The 19,145-nt window shown below is 55.6% G+C and overlaps 1 protein-coding gene across 2 annotated transcripts in view; it reads right to left on the bottom strand.

The window, feature by feature from the left end:
- Positions 1-19,145, bottom strand: part of ITPK1 (inositol-tetrakisphosphate 1-kinase) — a 168,036-nt gene that overhangs the window by 62,736 nt on the left and 86,155 nt on the right. For both annotated transcript variants that reach the window (XM_059373851.1, XM_059373850.1), the window contains exon 4: positions 4,718-4,843. In XM_059373851.1, the coding sequence (XP_059229834.1) occupies positions 4,718-4,843 (126 nt within the window). The remainder of the gene's footprint in view (positions 1-4,717; positions 4,844-19,145) is intronic.

Here is a 19,145-nt window from a genome sequence, read left to right on the forward strand (position 1 = left end):
GGGGGGGGGGGGGGGGGGGGGGGGGGGGGGGGGGGGGGTGCCTGGAAAGTCTTATGCTAAGTGACAGAAGGAAGTCACAGCAGCCAAGTATTCTAGGACTCCATTCACATTAAAGTCCAGAATAGGGAAAGCTATCAAGACAGAAAGTGGGGGCTGTCTAGGGCCAGCAAGGGAGGTGATAGCAAAAGATTTGGGGTTTGGGGGGGAAATGACGAAAATGTCCTAAAATGGACTGCACAGATCTACGAATACACTGAAACCCATCAGACCATACACTTCAAGTGCGTGAGTGGTGCGGTATGTGAGTTACGGCTCAATAAGCCTGTTTTTCAAGCGACAGGGGAGGGGTGGGGGAGCGGGGCTACTGAAGGTTTATTCTAAAACCTGCTTCCTTTCAGGTAAAACCGACGTGCAAAGTGTGCGTTCCCTGCCTGCATCCACGAGGTGAGGAAGGAGCATCCTTCCTAGATGCATGTCACAAGTCCGAGAGCCAGCTGGGACCCAAGAGGTGAGTGGGGCGTTGCCACACACGGGCCTATCGGTGCCAGCCTGTCACAGCCCAGGGATCCCCAGGGGCACCGGGATGAGGATGGGGGCACTGCTGAGCCCCCAGGGCATGAGCTCTCTCTTTATTGCAGAAACTGTCAGGCCCCGATGACTATGGTGTCCTCGCTCCTCAGAGTTCATCTTGCCTTGGCAATGGCCTCCTCCTAAGCAGGGCCTCTCTCATGCCAGGGAAATCTGATCTTATCGCCCTCACCCCTGGCCTGCAGGATAAAGTCCAAGCTCCACAGCCTGGCAGGAAAAAGCCCTCGCCCTCCAACCTGTTCACCCTGCAGCCCCCCCACCGGAGGCATCCCCACATGTACCTGACGGGCAGCACCGTCTGCCTCATGAGCCCTCCTTGGGCCCTTCTTCCAGCTGAAGCCATGTGCTCCCTCCTCTGACCCACCAGGGCGCGAAGCACTGAGCCAGCACCGCCAGCACCGCCAGCACCCTGTCCCTTCACAAACACACGGACACAATTCCTACATGGCAGGAATCATGTGTGGCAGTGGGGATCCCAGTGAGCTCAACATGGGTGCGATCTCTGCCCCTGTGCGGCTAACCCCCCCCCCCCCTGGACAGACAGACCGTAGCAACCACTAGAGCATCAGGCACTTCCCAATGAGGAAAGGAAAAGCAGAACCTTATGAGGGCGCCTAGGGTGGTGGGTGTGTCCTCAGAAAGGTCACCAGGGAGGCCTTCCTAAGGGAGGAACACCTGAGCTGAGAGCTAGGGAAGAAGGAGGAATCCCAATCACGAGGACGGCTTGGGCAAAGGCACTGAGGTGGGCAAGAGTGCAGAGCTGGAGGGCCGAGGTGGGCCAAGGTGAGGATGCCGGGGGGGAGGCCACGGGCAGATCACGCAGGCCTCAGGGGCCCGGTTCAAGACTGAATGAAGTCTTCATTATCACTGGGAAGAGAAGGCACAGAACGGTCTGACGCCAGGAAATGTAGTAACCAAGTCTGTGTGTGCCCTAACTCATCACTCTGGGGACCTTGGGGGCAGTTCCTGGTTTCCCCATCAGCCTCGCCTCCAGGCTAGGTCCTCATCTAGTGCTCACGAAGCACTTACCAATCTTCTAGCTTATCAAGGTGGGGAAGAGCTGTCAGATTAGACTCAGACCCGCCCCCCTTCCTAGCTCCTTCAGGGAAAACCCCAGGAAGATCCACCTAGACAGCCCCACATGCCCCACAGAACATAACCACTGTGACCCTTCTGGGCGATTCTGGGGCTGGAAGGGGCTGCAGGAGGACCACCCCCCAGCCCCTCCTCCCAGGTTGCCTTGGCTGTCACAGTGAGAAGAAGGTTCTCCATGCCCCCCAGAGGAAACAGATCAAGAGGGCAGAGCACCCTTGAGCACTGGGATGGGGACCCTCCCACCACCCCAACCCCACTGGCCTACATGGGCAGGGCCCCCCCCCAGGTCTGTTCAGTAACAGCTGACCCTTGGGCAGAGCCGCAGCGGCACCAGGCTGCTGGCTCCACATGAACCCTGGGGCAGAAAAACAACTGAATCATCCTGATGATTCTCCAAGCAAAGCTCTCTCGGGGCCAATATTTAAAAAAAAAAAAAAAAAAAAGGCTTGGGGAGGTGGTTTCTATGGCAACCTGTTTTAGTGATCTGCAATGAACCCCAGGCCCACACCCTCCAACCTGTCCTCAAAGGCAGCCAGGAAAAAAGCATTAACCTCTGAGCTCAGAGAATTCCTTTCCATCGCAAGCTGGAGGCTTCATGGAAGCATCCCAGGGGCAGAAAGCTTTAGGGCTGTCAGGAAGACCTCAGAAACACCTCTTCCTCCGCTCACTTCTCCTGGGACCAGAATATGGCGTCTGGAGAAGGCCCTTGAAGATGAGCCCCTTCTGGGCCAAAATATTTCTCTGTTTCCTTAATCACACCAAAGGCAGAGAGGCTAGCTTTGCAAACCCAAGCCCTGGGCTTGGCTTCTCTGCCACGGACCCTGTGCTCCCTACCCACCCCAGCCAACAGCCTCTTGTTAAAGTCTTGCATGAATATTAAAACAAGAACCTGAAAACAAGAGGCATGACTGACCAAGGTCACGTGCCAGTTTATCTGGTCTGGCTCTGAACCCTACAGGTCAACTTGGTCAGTGACTTCGTGGCAGGAGGGAGGCCGGGTGCAGCCGAGCGGGCCTCTCCCCTGGCCCTCACCCGGAGTCCCTCTGTCCCCCTCTTCACCAGCCCCCACTGTCTGCTCTCTTCCCTAGGCCTCTGGAAAGCTCAGCCTATCACCCTTTTCCCCAAAGGACTGTTCCCTTCACAAAGGAGGAAACGTCCCGGCCTTATCAGATATCCAGCTTCATACTCGAGCACAGAGTGCAGTGAAAATTTATCCCAAAAATACCAAGGCTGGAAGGTTACACTGAGGTCACCTCAGTCGTCTGAGGGCTGGCTGAGTTATGTGTGCCCAGGCTGGGACAGACTCCAGGGACCCAGTCCAAGGCTTCCCGGGGAAATGCACGCAGTGGCTGAAACCCTGAAGCCCCAGGTCCCCGCACCCCCAGCCCCGCCACGTTCTCCTGTAACCTTGTCTTCCACCCAGACCGGAACTCGGGGACCCAGTTCTCCTTCACTATTTGGCCACCGCCTGCCCGGGGCTGTGGGCACATGTGTGGTCACGGGAAGTGAAGGATGGGAGCCCCCTGCTCCTCGGGGCAGTCGTTCCCAAACTCCCAGGGGCTGCCTGGGGCTGCCTGGGGGCTACCGCCCTTGATGCTGGTGAACAGAGCAACATAAGTAATAGCTGCAGCCGCCTGGAAGTCCCGGCTGCAGGAGCAGAATGCCTGCACGCTCAGCAAACATTAGGCACCTCTACATACACAGACATTCACTTCGCAAGGCAACCTGGCCGTCCTCAGGACTAGAAACTATCGGCATCCCCATTTTACAGAAAAGGAAACTAAGGCTCACGGAGGTCACATGATCAAAGTGGCCTTGAGCGGTATAAGAACCACTTCACAGGCTTGGCGTCGTGTGCTCTGACCAACGCTGGAGGAGGTTTTCCTGGTCCTGATACCATCTCACAAATAGGAAAACCGGAGTGTAGCGAGGTCAGGGAGGAGCCTTGGGTGCGCCTTGCCCATGGCCCCCAGCCCTATGAAAGCATGAGGGACTTTGGGCCATGGAGAAGACGCTGGAGGAGCATCCGCCCCGCCCCCCCGCCCCGCAGGCGGGGGGGGGGGGGCACCAGCAGGGCCACGAGCAGGGCACAACTGCTTCTGGGCTGCTTGCACACGGGAAGTGGGAATCCGTGGCAGATCCGGCCAAGAGAGGGGAGAGCCATGGGGAAGCAAACAAGGGAGGCTGAGGTCACGACCGCAGACACAGGCGGGAAAGAAAATGCTTCAGCAGGAGGGCTACTGTGTGACCAAGGAGGCTAAGGAGAGTCCCCTTGGTGTGGCTACAGAAGGACAGGACATCCAATCTCCAATTATCACACACTGAAAACACGCTCAAGCATCCCTCCCAGTAGGGAGGCCCTCCACGTTCGCTGTACTTCACTGATAATATGACTCTGTTTTTCAAGGGGACGAATCATGGTCTTGCCTCCAACAGAGAAAACACAGGACAAGTCAGTGGGGACAAAGGTAGCACCTCCCAAGGTGGGGGTGGGTCACTGAGGGCTCAAGGCCGTGGGGGGATGGGGGACGAAGGCAGGGAGGAGGGAACAGCCGCCATGCTCAGAGACCAGCACACAGGGGTCCAAGCAGTGAACATGGGGGGCGGGGGGGGGGGGGGGGGGGCGCTGCTCTCCACCAAGGCAGAACCCGGGGAGCTGGGCAGTCTGTTCTACCTCAACAGCCCCCAGGGATCCCTTTCTCAACACGAGGCAGGAGGGTCCCAGCCCCGGTGCCAACCACGGACCGTGACTGTGTGCTGCGCGGGCAGAGGCCACATCTGGACAGGGCAGCGCTCTGATCAGTAATGCTCATCTACCCCGGCAGAGCGCGGAGGGTTAGCTGACCACACCCTGGCTGGATCCTCTCTGACACCCAAGGAGACAGAGGCCCTGGCAGGGAGGTGCCCACCCACAAGCACACATGCTGGGAGCAGCAGGACCACGACCCCCAGACTAGACGGCAAGACGGCCGTTGAAGTTCTAGAAGCACACAGGGTCATTCTGGGGCCGTCCCTCCTCACTGTCCTCGCTCACCTGGAACCTGTGCACCAGCTCCAGGGACTGGCTGTCGTTCTGGTCGGCTTCGAGGATGACATCAGTCAGCTTGTGGATGATGACGTCCAGGGGACCCTGCTCCTCAATCGGCCGGCTAAGGTTCAGCTGCCAGGGAAAGGCGGGGAGAACATGGAGAAAAAGAACAACTTCAGCACCTGAGCCACTGCCCGGCTGTCTCCCCGCAACCCACCCCGGCCCGTCCCTGCGGCCCTGGGAGAGCGGGCAGGAGGAAGGCCGGCGCTCACGGGAAATACAAGCAGGACAAAAGGCGCAAACCCATTAAGCTTCTAGAACTCCCCCACGGCAGGCCCTGTGTGTGCATTTCTGTCTCCGAGCCCCCACAGCACCTTGGATACCCAAGACACACATGTGGAACCAAGGCATCTACGGGTTAAGTGACCGTCACCGTGCCGTCGCTATACAGAGAAAACATCTACCGGACACGCACAATCTGCTCAATGACCCCGATGTTTCAGGTCGGAAAACCAGGGCTCTGCGAGGCGAAGCCAAATGACTGAAGTCACATGGCCAGGTCTAAAGTGAGATCCAGGCAGGTACTCTTCCCACGGAACGACGGCCTCAGCAGAGCTGCGATCCCCACGCCCAAGAGGCACCACCCCGAGAGACGGGCAGACGGGCAGTTCGAGCTTCACCTTGAAATCCAGGCTCGTCCCAGACACCGGGAGGGACTGTGGGGTGGCCCTGCTGGCCCTGCTCCACAGGGGGCTCTGTTTGTTTTTTCAAGAACGCTGGGTTAGGGAGATCGAATCCCCAGGGAGCCAGACCCACCGGCTGACAGAGCATCAGTGTCACCTGACCCCAGAGCCAGAGCACCTGCCAACAACGGGGCAGCCCGACAGCATGCTCCCTGACCCGCCAGATGTCTGCCGCCCGGCACGCAGCCACCACCAGCTGCAAGACCAGGCCCCTGGAGGCAGCGGCGCCAGCCCGGCACCTGGCTGACCCCCAGGATGGCCTCAGCAGAGGCCAGAGAATGTCACCAGCCCCACCCCCACTCATCCCCCCACCCCCACCCCGCCCCGCAAGCAGAGCTCCCTCCAGGATTCCAGGCTGTTTCCAAGTTGCTAGTGAAGAAATCACAGTGTCCGCTCTGGGTAGGCATCGCACTAGAAACGGTTTTTATCTTCCAACCACGTGATGAAAGGTGATTTCACAAATGAGGAGAGTGGGGAACACGGACTTTTGGAATCCCAGCCCCCCTCACCCCGAGGTCTGACAGCGAGAAAGTGGAGGTGCTCAGATGCAGATCTGAAGCCTGGAGCGAGCTTGCCGTCCAGCGCAAGCCCTAGCCCCAAGCCCACTCTGGGTCCGGGGAGGCTGGGCTCTACAGCCACGGGCCGCGGGCCGCCCTGTCCTCTGGCTTCTTGCCGAGCGGCCAACGGAGGCACATGAGAAGATGGGGGAGGGGGAGAGAGAGATGTCCGGGTGTCTGCTTCCACCGTCCTCACACCCTCGCCGCGTTTCTGGCACCAGACACCCCTGCGAGCAGGCAGCTCCTCTCCCAAGCCCTCCACTGTCCCCTCAAGCCTAGGGTGGTGACAGTTCGCCCCACTGTGGCGGCCGCGCCACATCTCGCTCGCGGCTCTGACCCAGCCCCCACCTTGTTATCCTCTCTTCGTTAAACTCTTGTCTCGTCAAACCTTCCGAGAGTACCAGCTAAGTACCAATACTTAGCTTTCTTAGGTCTTCCGAAAGTACTGGTATCTTAACTTTTTTTTTTTTTTTGGCCTAACAGAAAGAGATTTCCCCTACTTAAATAAATAAATACATAAATAAATAATCCCACGGACCTCACAATAATACTGAAGGAGCCTCTTCCCACCACAGGGTGACCAGCCTAGATACAATCCAGGACAAGTCCGACTAGCTGAGAAGCCGGCCATTCCTCCAAGGGCTCCCGGATGGAGAAGGGAAGCAGCGCCTGCGGTCCTCACACTCCCACTGTCACAGACCAAGACACCAAGAGGCCAGGGAAGAAAAGTCATGGGGCAAGGCCTGGTGGGGGGCGGGGGCTGGATGGAGGCCCAAAAGCAACACCTGCAGGCTGAGTGTGCAGCACTCAGCACTCACACCTGTGCACCAGCCTGGCTCCTCATTCCCTACCACCACCAGGCCTCAGTTTCCCCACCGGGCTTCAGTTTCCCCTCCAATATACACAGGAACTTGGGAGGATCCTTCTGCTTCTGCCCGTGGAGGCGGGATTACGTTCCCATCCAAACCCACTTCCCGGGGAAAACAAGCCAAAACAAGGAACAGAATTGGAAGGAAGGGGAGCAAAGCCAGTGGGAAGTGGTACCCTGAGCAGAGAAGCGCAAATTCTCAGAAGACGCCACGGACGCAAACCTACTTTGGCTGTACCCGCAGCTCCACCATGACGGGTACCACAAATGAGAAGCCAATCTTTTCAGACCGAGGCAGCTAGAAACAGCAACGAACTGGGTCACACGGGTGAAGCCCCACCTCCACCAGCTTTCACCTCTCCAGGGAGGAGCTTCTGGGTCTCCTGTATGGCAGGAGGGGACAGAAATGTGTCCCAGTGGGTTTGGGGAAAGGAGATGCCCCTGGCTCGTCCCGGCCTGGCACCAGCCTCGGGCCTGCAGACCTGACAAGCAGGGGCTGTTTGGAAAATAAGCTCTCCGCATTCTCGGCCATTCCACGGAAGGTAAACAGTGGAGTTCTGGAAGCCGGCCACCTCCCTTTGTATATTTTCCAAGCATTTTTATGCCAGTAAAACCATTTCATGAGAACAGCAACTTGGGACACACATCAGGCCTGGTTTGGTCCTGGCTTGGCCGTCTGTCACTGCAGCATCTCTGCTGAGACCTGCCTGGAGTGGCCACTGACTCCAGAAGATTCTCCAGCCCAGCTTCTCCTAAAGCAGCCAGATAAGCCACATTTGCCCTGAAGGGTCTATTCTCCTGCAAAGACCTCAAGGGGATTTGAGTCTCTCCCTGCTGGCTGGGAAGGAGAAGGTGGGCCCTCTGGGGCTGCCACTCAGGAGGGGGGCTCAGGCAGGGTCCAGGCACACCACGGGAGAGCAGGCCTGCTCCCAAGGACCCAAGACACTTCAGAGGAGCAGACCCTGGTGGCCCAGGCTTCATTTCACAGATGGGGTGGGGAGGGGAGCTCAGACAGAAGGAAACTCGTTTCAACGTTTCATTTTGCTTTTCTGACCACACTCTGCCCCCAGAAAAAGGGAACTTTCCCAGGGACTTGTTGCAGTCTGCGGAAGGGGTCTGATCTGTCCCTCAGCCAGTAACAAGGAGGTCTCAACGAAAGGGCCGCCCACTGTGGCCAGAGGAGGCCTGTGGGTGCCATGCTTCCAAGTCACGCCACCCTGTGAGGCCAAGGCTGAACGCTGTTCCGCTCAGAGCTCAGGCTTCGGAGCGAACAAGGGACCACTGTTCCCCCTCAGAGACTATGACAGGAGGCTGGCTGGCGGTCGGGGAGGGCGGGAGGAGTTGGGACAAAGGCCTACAAAGCCCAGTGGCTGGAATGTGACCTCTGACTTCTGCAGCAAGCAACCCAGTCACGCCCAGCCCAGGATCCCAGGTGAGCTAGTGTCTGACTGCCCTGTGACGCCCGGGAAACCCCATCGCAGCTCGGCTGCCCGGGGGCTGGGCAGGTGATGTAACGTCTCCATGCCTCAGTTTCCCCATCCATAAAACGAAGGTGCTTCTACTCCTGACACTTCATGGGCTGTTTGGGTGGGTTAGAACATTGCATTTGCAGATGTGGCGCAGGGCTGATGCAGAGCGGATGCGGTGGTAACACCGTGGAGTGCTCAGACAACGTCCCGCCGCAGCTCGCTTGCTCATTCATTCGACAAGCATTCTCTGCTTGTCCTGGGTGCCAGACACAGACAGCCCCCACGCTCCCTTCGGGGGGCTGTCCGTCAGTAACAGGACTGTCTGGCGCACTGTGGCAGCAGAACCAAGATACAGCCGTGCCGCTCTAGGTCCTGCCTGGGAGACGAGCTCCTTCTCCCCAGAATGTCCCCCGGCCCCACACCCCTTTGTCCACACACGGACCTCGCACTCATTTTCCAAGTCTCAGCTCCACAGTTCAAACCTTTTCCAGACTTCTCAATTCAGTGCACCCCAAACAGGACGATGTGACGGCTGTCTGGTCTCACCCAGAGCCCCAGGACCCTTTGCCTCTCCCTCCACAACTGCAACCTCACTGCCCAAGATAAAGTCATTGCTCTAACTGACCCTGCCATACCAGATCCTGAGATCCCCAACAACCAGCGCTGAGCCTGGCCTCCCCAGGACCTAAACAGTGTCTTGAGGTAAGAGGAGCTTGCCGAATGTGTGCTAAATGCCACTGATGTTTCAAAGAACAAAGTGAACACTGCAGACCAACTAGAAGGCACATTCCACGAAGCGGGGGGATTCCTTCCAGCCATGGGGGTTAGAAAGAGCCTCCTGGAGAAGGAGGGGAAATGGAGCAAGGAAGGTATAACGCAGGCAGCGGGAGTGGCTGCAGAAATCATCTGCATTTGATTCTCCACTTGCACTTGGGCAACTGCAAATGCCTGGGGGGTCACAGGCTACCGCGTCCGCATAAAGAGCTGGTCCCACCTATAGCACGGACCCTGGGCTGGCCCCCTGGGAGGGGAGGCCTAGGACCACCCCTCTTGCGCTGCATCTACAGATTGGAAATGGGATCCTAGAGGACCAGGCACGACTGGAATTGTGCTATAGTGTGAACACCTAATAAATCCTGAGTGTGTTAAGGTAAAATATGGAGGTTGTAGGCTTGAACAGTTAGCCCGCCCTAATACAGTCCCCCGAGGAGAGAGCATGTATGCAGTGGAGGACAAGGATACCCCAACAGAAGCTTCCAGATGTCCCCAAACTTCCACACGTGCTTCCCTGATGGGATCAATAAGCAGCCGGATAGGAAAGAAATGTAAAACCATCTCTGGGGCGCATCAGGGAGGCAGAGGGCCTGGGAGAACGGGCTCCCCGCCCCTGGTACTGGGGCTGCGCATCCTTTCTGGACGCAAGATGCGAGGTGTTCTGTGACTGCAGAAGTCTGGGCAGCCGAAAACAACCCATCCCTCTCTGAATGGCCAGTCAGGCTGAGCAGGAACCAGCTGAGTGACAGAACCACCCTCCCGCAGCCCCAGCCTCTAGGCAAGAAGACCCATTGCCCTGTGGCTAGGGTGTAGCTGTTGCACACTCACCCAGAGTCAGGCCCTATCCTTTTTTTTTTTCTTTTCTTTTAAGATTTATTTTTGAGGGAGGGAGCAGGAAAGGCAGGAGGGGCAGAGGGGGAGGGAGAATCTGCAGCAGACTCCCCACGCAGCGCGAAGCCTGACCGGGCCCTGTTCTAAGCACCTGACCCGTGCACTCGCTCATGCAGTTCTTCCAACGGCCTGGGATCGGGACCCACAAGAGGCAGAGCGGTCAAGTAACACGCCGCAGATCTCGCGGCTTGTGCCGAATCTTCACTGTTCCCAGGCAGCAGCACGGCCGTGGAATCAGCCCAAGGAACGCCCTGGCTGTGGGCACCGTGTCCTGTTCTACTGAGGACAGCTCGGTGGGCCTCCAGATGGGAGCTGGTCACCAGGAAGGCCAAGCCACGAGCTTTCAGCCCTATCTCCTGTCCGCCAGCGAGGGGAGAGGGACTCGAAAACTGAGTTAATGCTCAAGCATGCCAACGTGATGAAGATGCCGTAAAAATCCCGGAGGTGCAGAGCGCGGGGAGGTGTTGAAGCATGGCGCGCTCCAAGGGAACAGGGAGCTTGGCATCCTTTCCCACAGACCCTGCCCTGTGCCTCCCTTCCAGCTGGATGTCCAACCAGACCCTTCATCACAGCTTTTTATAATTAGCCAGCAAGCAGGAAGTAAATTGTTCCTAAGTTCTATGAGCTGCTCTAGCAAATTAATGAAACCCGAGAAGGGGGTCCTGGGACCCTCCAACTGAGAGCCGCCTGGCTGGTCAGGAGCACGGGTGACAAGATGGACTTGAGAGTGGCATCTGGGGGCGGGGGGCAGTAGTCTTGTGGGACCAAACCTTTCGCCTGTGGGACCTAACACTGTCTCCAGGCAGAGGCAGTCAGAACTGGGTTACAGCCACAGACACCCAGCTAGGGTTACAAGACGGCCCGGTCAGGGGTGAAGACTCCCACACGGCTGGTGTTGGAAGTGTTCTGGGCGTGTAGTAAGCTGACAGTAAAGGACATGGGCAGGAGGTGTGTTTTTCTTACTCAATAGTGCACGCCATAAATGTCAGCTATTCTCTTTCCTGTTCCTATGGTTCACATTATTACTGACCAGTGGAAATTTCCCTGACTCTCTATCAAGCAGGGGACAATCACAAGCCAGAATTTGAATTTCACAAAGCTACGTCCCTTGTACTGACTCACAGAGACTCCTCAAAGCGTCTGCTGCCACCGTGAAATTTACTGTCGTTGTTAGTAATGGTCAACGTTTATCAAGTCCCTACTCTGGGCCACAGACTATGCTCACAGGAGCTTACTACACAAGGTGCAGCTGAGGACACTGAGGCACAGAGAGGTTAAGTCACCGGTCCAGGCTCACAGAGTTACAGCTGCCTGGGACCCGGGTCTCCCTCCTGCCCAAGCCAGACAACTAACCTCTAAGCCAAAAGATGCCCCGGGTGCCTGCTGTTTTCCTTCCGTCCCCTTCCCCCCTAATTCACTCCTGCAGCGAATGCTTTCATGTGGTATGTTTTCAGCAGTGACTTCAAATGGAAGTTACTAGATGAAAAGTTTGGTCTCAGCCAGGGTCCAGACAAAATAGTCTGCATGAAAAGTGAGTGGGCGCGACTCGGCTGGATTCCCCTGTGCTCTCCACGGAGCTGGGTATCTGGGACAGAACGAGCACATCTCCCACGTTTAAAGCCTCACTATGCAGGAGCAGGTGTCTGCTGAAGAAGTCAGGTCTGGCACCTCATGAGCAGACTTCCGAAGGGAGCCGAGCCTTGGAGGGTGCAGCCCCGGCCACATCTTTTCAGCAAGGCTGGTTCCAAAAGACAACTCGGGGACAGCAGACTGAAGGCTTTTCCCCAGCAAGAGCAACTCTCACTCCCCAAAGAGCCCAAAGGGGCCCTCAGAGAGGACAGGAGCTGGAGGCCACCTGCAGCTGGCCACCAAGATCGGCAGGCTGGGCTGAAGACAGAGCCGGTCACCGCGGGAGCCCCTGGCCCAGGATGGGGAGCGGGACTGTCGCCAACACTCTCTGACCCAATTCCCCGATTTCTTAGTAACTGGTTTCCAGTTACTGGGTAATAACAAACAATGATCTGGTTAAGGCCAAAGAGTGAACAACCTGTTTCCCCCAGAAGATGAGGGGCCAAGCTGATGAAATGATACCAGGACAGACGGACCTTAGAGTTCCAAAGTTCTGGGCACTTGCAAGCTGACTATTTCAAAGAGCCAAAAAGCTTACACCCACTCAGCAAGCATGGCTCCTTGAGAAAAGGGCTGACCCCAGGTTCTTAGGAGCTAAGAAAAGCCTGGCCCTTGTCCAGTGCTAGGGAGCCAGGTTCAAGAGTAGATTGAAAAGAGAAATGCAACCATACCCTTTGACCCAGTAAGCCAACTTCTGGGATGATGGTTAAGAAGAAAAAATCAACAGGTGAAAAGTCCCTCTGGCCCATGAAGATTCACTGTGGCTATATCGACAAAAGAGAGGACACAGAATACATGTCCCCAAAAGGGGGCCTGGCTAGGTAACAACAGACATACCCACACCAGAAGATATTAAAGAATTACTGGGCAGGGTGCCTGGGTGGCTCAGTGGTTAAGCCGCTGCCTTCGGCTCAGGTCATGATCTCAGGGTCCTGGGATCGAGTCCCGCATCGGGCTCTCTGCTCAGCAGGGAGCCTGCTTCCTCCTCTCTCTCTCTCTGCCTGCCTCTCTACCTACTTGTGATTTCTCTCTGTCAAATAAATAAATAAAGTCTTTAAAAAAAAAAAAAAAAGAATTACTGGGCAAACGGGGCCTAGTGGAAACAAGTGTGTGTGGGGGGGTAATGGGGGGGTGTCCCAACCACGTGAACCCACGAAGCTGGAAAGGAAACACACACCCGAATGAGAGAGGAGCCTGGGCACAGGGGACCCAGCATGGGAAGAGCAGCCCATCGGGACACATGGCAGGATGCATTTCCTAGTTTCCTTGCCACTGTGCGGTCACGTGACTGGTTCTGGCCAATGAGCCAAGAGCCAGTGAACCCTGGCCTCCTGGCACAGGGTTCCCCTGCAAGAGCCAGGGCCTCCTGCGCGATCTCCACACTGGCACAGGACTGGCAACGTTCAAAGAGGAGCCTTGGATCTCTCAGCACTTGTGAACCGAGGCCCCAGCTGACCCCCACAGACGCGTGGCAGGAGTGAGCCACAACAACCCCATTTAAAGCTGTAAAGATTTGGGGTTTCTTTACACAGCACACGCTAGTCCTAACGGTGTGCCCCGCAGGTTTCTCTTTTCTCATTTGTTTGAACAAAAGGAGCGTGGAAGGAAAGCGGAGGGAAAGCTAATGAAAGCAAATGGTAACTTCCAGGTAACTGGCTTTTATTGTTGTTTTTTTTTTTTTTAAAGATATAATTCAGTATTTCGATGAAATATGACAACAGGGATTTATCCTGTAAGGGGGAAGATTAAATGTCCAATCCCCTCAGACTGGAAGACAAAAACCTTGCGTGGAGCCACGCCCTGACATGGCTGTCCTCCAGCACCCCCAGAAGAGCCCCCAAATCGGCCCGATGAGTCCCTTGAGCCTGTGTGGCTCAACTAAGTGGGCTGCTTCCAGCATGCGACGGCTCTCCGCGGCAGCTGCTGGCAGGAGTCAAGGCAGTGGAAACCAACCCCCCACCCACCCCATTAGGTGCTAGGCATCAACCTGGTCCTGTCCTGAGGGGAACACGCAAACCACAAGCTGGTAAAAAAAGAAAGAAAACAGCATGAAAAGGACTGGCAGATATGGACCCATGGGAAGAAGAGTCAAAGTTCATGCTAACAGGGACGCCTGGGTGGCTCAGTTGGTTGGACGACTGCCTTCGGCTCAGGTCATGATCCTGGATTCCTGGGATCGAGTCCCGCATCAGGCTCCCAGCTCCATGGGGAGTCTGCTTCTCTCTCTGACCTTCTCCTCGCTCATGCTCTCTCTCACTGTCTCTGTCTCAAATAAAAAAAAAAAAAAAAGTTCATGCTAACTTTATTATTTTAATTTAGGCTGACTGCAAGAGGGAGAGTCGGGATGGGGAGCGGTGCCCCCACTTAATTCCCTGTCCCCATGCCACAGGGGGAACCCAGAGCCCTTCCGCCCTTAGCTCACCCTGCTCCACTGCGGGCCAATTCTCTCCCTGAGCCCCCACAGGCCCAGAGGTGCTGTGCTAAGCACACCCCTTACCCATTTCATCTAACTCCTAAGATGTCCCTAGGACGCAGGGGAGGCGGTTACCACTGGACAGAGGAGAAAAGGAACACTCTAGGGGACAACACAGCCCAACAGAGGCTGTATAAGCAGTAATTAAGTGGGGGAGACAGTCTCTGTCCCCCAGTCCCTGTGGCTCTGGGACAGGTGTTCCTAAGCCCTCTGCTTTCCTTAGGAAATGGACAGGCTGGAGAAACCTTGTTCCTCGAGGTGACAGCAGGGGGCTGGGGTGGCCACCACGCACTCTAAGACATGGTCTGCAGGGCTGCTCCCGTCCACCAGGACTGGGGACAGGACTGTCCACCTGGGGTCATGGCAGGCACAGGGCACCCCACATGGGGTCTGGCCCACAGCTCCAAAAAGGGCAAGATTAATATGGGAATTCATATATAAGAACAGTGGCATCTGAAAACAGGGGATAAAAGATGGATGATTAGTAAACATCACTGGCATGATTTAGTATCCACCTGAGAACAAAATACGTATACGGAGACACACACCTTCCTGTCTTCCACCAAGACAAATTCTAAGTGGAACAAAGATGTAATGATAAAAACCGAGAACAGAAATACTTGGAGGAACCACGAGCTATTTTGAAAAATAATTTAGGGCATGAAGAACCAAAAAAAGAAAATAACATTCTGAATCGTAGAAAACTAGAGATTGCTTTTGGGGCAAAACCCACCTCCAGTCAAATTCAGAGGGCGACAGAGTGAGGACGTTAAGCAGGTGTCAGCGGCGCCCCCAGTGGGGGGCCTTCATGCCTGCCAGGTGGGGGTGCTGGCCTCGGGCCCCTTGGCTTGGAGCCTCTGTTGAGCGGACAGTGGCACACCGTGTTGGCAGCAGTCAGGACGGAAAACTCCAGAATCCAGACCCCCGACACGCTCAACGGTGCCTCCACTCTTTTCCTACGTTAACCCCACACTTACTTTGCCCACTTTGGATTCTCCATTAAGTGTGCGGTCTCAGACCAACACCGCATTGGTCTGGCTTTCATTTTGTCCTCCCCCACGTTATTTTAATTACAGTAGCTGTACGATACAGTTTTATACCTAGAAAAGCTAGTTCCCCCTCTTCAGTCTTCTTTTTTCAGTTTTCATTTTTCTTTAAGATTTTATTTATTAAAAAAAAAAAGAGATTTTATTTATTCACTTGAGGGAGAGAGAGAGACAGAGAGAGCACTAGCAGGGGGAGAGGCAGAGGCTGAGGGAGAAGCAGGTTCCCTGCTGAGCCAGAAGCTGGACATGGGGCTTGATCCCAGGACCTGGAGATCATGACCTGAGCTGAAGGCAGACGCTTAACGGTCTGAGGCACCCAGATGCCCCTCATTTATTTTTTTCTGTACGTCTTCTAGAACAGAACTGGGACTAGGGGAAAGTCACACTGATGGGCAACTTAGGGGAAAGTCATGGCTTGAGGTTGAGTCTTCCTACTGAGAACATGGTATCCCGCCGTATTTGCCAACTCACCTCACAAATGAGCTCCAACAAATTGCTAAGAAGGAAACAACACCACAGAAATAAAAATGAACAAAGAAATGTTCAGACTTGAGTACAGAGAAGTAAATAAAACAGTTCCAAACTGCATGCATGTGAGAAAATGCTAAACATCGCACAGGAGAGCAAAGCAAATCGTAACTGCACTAAGATACCACGTTCTGCCCACCAGATTGGCTGAAAGTCTGAGAAACTGGTAATACACCCTGTTGACTGGGGTGTGGGGAAACAGGGACTCAAACCCAAGGGGGGGGGGGATGCAAATCTGAATCATCGCCACAGGAAGTAAGTTGGAAGTATCGGTCTCAACTGAAAGTCACACACTCTCTGGTCAGCAGGTTCGATTCTAGGAACTCAGCCCAAGTGAGTCAGGCATTGCTACTTCATGTGCTATGCCTGGCTGCACTGTGGGGGGGTGGGGAGGCTGGGGGGAGGGAGGAGGGGAGGAGGAAGGAGGAAGAGGAGGTAGGAAGAGGGAGAGGGAGACAACAGTCCATCAGGAGGGACGGACTGAGGCACCTACAACACCATAACGAAGAATGAGGACTGTCTTCTGCACTGAGGAGAGATTTCTAAGAAGGTACAGATCACAAGGACAGAGCAATACGTATGGGGGGAAGAAAAGACTGACATGCGCGCTGCTTGTACATGAGGGCACGTCTCAGGAAGGTCACAAGGAGCCGGTCAAAGTGGCGGCCTCCAGAGAGAAGGACCAGGGGATCCGCGGGGACCAGTGCGGGCTCTTTTTCATTTCCCACCAGTGAGACGTATTACTTAACATAATTTTTTTTTAATTACCAGGTAAGCAGTACATACAAAAATTTGTTTACATTTGGGGTCAGACCCGAATCTAAACCCAACTGGTATGTAACCTACACTGAGCGCCTACTGTGTGCCAGACGTTGCTGTAAGCCCGGGAATCATCCCCGCAACCACCCGGGAGGCGAGACAATCTTACTCGCATTACACAGATGAGGACCCCAAGGCTTGGAAAAGGTGGACAACGTGCCCCGTTCACACAGCTAATGAGGGCGGGGTGCACTCCCAGGGCCAGAGATGAGGGAGATAACTGGACAACAAGACTCCAGTGACTAAAGCTCCAAACGCCTGGGACACGGACACTTCAAGGACGCACGCGGGGACACCCACAGGCACACGCACTCTCGTTACTAGTTCCCTGGGTCTTGGAGCCACTCAGGAAGCAACGGGATTGCCAACTGTGAAGGGCAATGGGTTCCCCTACTGTCCTCCTGGTCCCAGCCCCAACTCCTACACAGAAATCGCTCATTCTCAGTCCACTAACCAGCCTGGTTTGGCTGGTTTGGTCAAGAGCAGCAAGGGGTTCACTGGAAAATTCTCCCAGCTCAGTGTAGGTGTCAAAGCCACAAGGAATCCTGGCCTTCTTCTCAACCACGGGCTAGAGATGCCGGTGCTCTGTCCCCAGAGAGAAGTGGAGAAGGAGGAGGAGCTGTTCTGGGCTTTCCACAATCAGAGCACATTAATGGGAAACTGCAGCCCTATGGGCCCAGGCACCCAGGCGAAGACAGTTCAAATCTCTGACTTGAGCCACACTGCCAGAGACAAGCTCTCCGGGAGGAGATAGGAAGAACCCAGAGTCCCAGGCTACAGCCTGGAAAAACCATCAGGAAGTGACACAACAAGAAACAGAACCTTCACTGTGTTAAACCTCTGAGCTATCGGGGATGTTCGTTATAGTGGCTTAGCTTAATCTATGCTGACAAACATCCAGGCACGAAAAATCTCTGCCCCAGGTGTCGATCACCATGTGTCCAACGCCAGCTCTCTGGTCCTGGGAGCAAATGGAAGCAGGCAGGCAGCTGTGGACAGAATCTAGGCCTTCAGTCAGTGACCGTCAACCCCTCTGAGCCTCTGTTTCCTCAACTGTAAAATGGAGCCAATGACATCTGCCCCCAGCATTGGACAAGACAGTGCTGGTGAAGCCTAGCACTATGCCAGGCCTATAGCAGGCCTTCGAGCAAGCAGGATCCCCAGGACCAGCTCTCCCCTCCTGGAGATTTCTCTACTCTTGGTGCCCCTAGACCCTCCTCGGTCAGTTTTGACCCGGCCCTCTCCCATTGATGCCAACCAGTAACTGCCATTCAGGTTCAGAATGGCCTTTCCCGAATGCTCTGGTTCCCAAGCATGGTGCTGACACCACCAGCGAGCTGCAGAAGAAGAGTTCTCCAAGGCCTGTACATTCCTTCTCAGGTCCGGGACTGTGTCCTCTTCCTCCCTGTGATCCCCACGTGGCCTGGTACAGGGCCTGGCTTTGCCAGGAGCCAAAAACATGCACTGAATTGAATCCCCGAGGCTGAAGGCTCCTAGCATCCATCCACACACCAGCGAGAGGCTCCTAGCATCCATCCACACACCAGCACAGGCTCCTAGCATCCATCCACACACCGGCCAAAGGCTCCTAGCAGCCATCCACACACCTGGCCATTCACACAATGTTTACTGAGCACTTACAGAACCACTCCTCCAAGTACATGTTAGCTGCTTTCTCCACTAAGGTAATGAGACAGAAAGAGACCAGGTAACCTGTCCAAGGTCACTGCCAACAGGGGGCAGGCCCAAGGTATTTCTGATCACAAATTCACCCACCCCTTTCCCCAGGGCCACTGCACCTTCAGCGCACTGACTCTCCTTGGGCCTGCACCCCCCAAGGCCTCTAAGCTTAGTAGCCCCCGTGGTGGGCTCAGGGGGTGCTCCATGAGAGTTTTTCAGAGACTTCTCTGAGTCCCAAAGGGCTGCAGACACTCTGAGCATGGCAGGGCTAGAAAGCGAAGACAGCCTCTGAGTAATGGAGAAAGCAAAAACACACAAGCCCAGGGGAAGGACAAGGTAACGCAGACACCCCAGTCCCAGCCCAGGACCTGCACCATGCAAAGGGCTATGGCTTACGTGGAGTCCGGGGGCGGGAGGCTGTCGGTTTTACAGCAACTGTGTTCTTAGCCAAGCCAACAGGCCATGATGCTGGGGACTAGAGACAATGGGGCTCCAACCAGGGCACAAAGGAGCAGTGGGAGGAGCCGCACACCTTGGCTGCAACACGGCTTCCTATGCCTGAGTCTTGTCCTCCTGTGCAGACCACGAGGGTCTTAAGGGCCCCGTGTCTAGGTGTGGACAGCTGAGCAAGGTGCAGGATGGGAGAGTCACCGGACACTGACCCTCCGAGACCTACGAGGCACACAAGGAAAGGAGGCACAGGGACAGGGACGCAGTCCCACAGACAGGCTTCAGCTCACCTCATCTGGCTGTCCCCCAAAGCTAACAGCCTGAGGGGCCATGGGTCAGAGCTCCCAGCCAGATGAATTCAAATGCAGCCAGCAAACCCCTGCCAGCCCGTGGGCACCACCCCCCACACACACCTCCCCACCCCTGCCACCCGCCACCCACCCGCGCTCTCCCTGCACATCCTGCAGAGGATTTCCGACTGAGTAGGACTGACCGACCTGCATCCCT

The sequence above is a fragment of the Mustela nigripes genome, chromosome 13, assembly GCF_022355385.1.
Source record: "Mustela nigripes isolate SB6536 chromosome 13, MUSNIG.SB6536, whole genome shotgun sequence".
Taxonomy (NCBI): Eukaryota; Metazoa; Chordata; class Mammalia; order Carnivora; family Mustelidae; genus Mustela; species Mustela nigripes.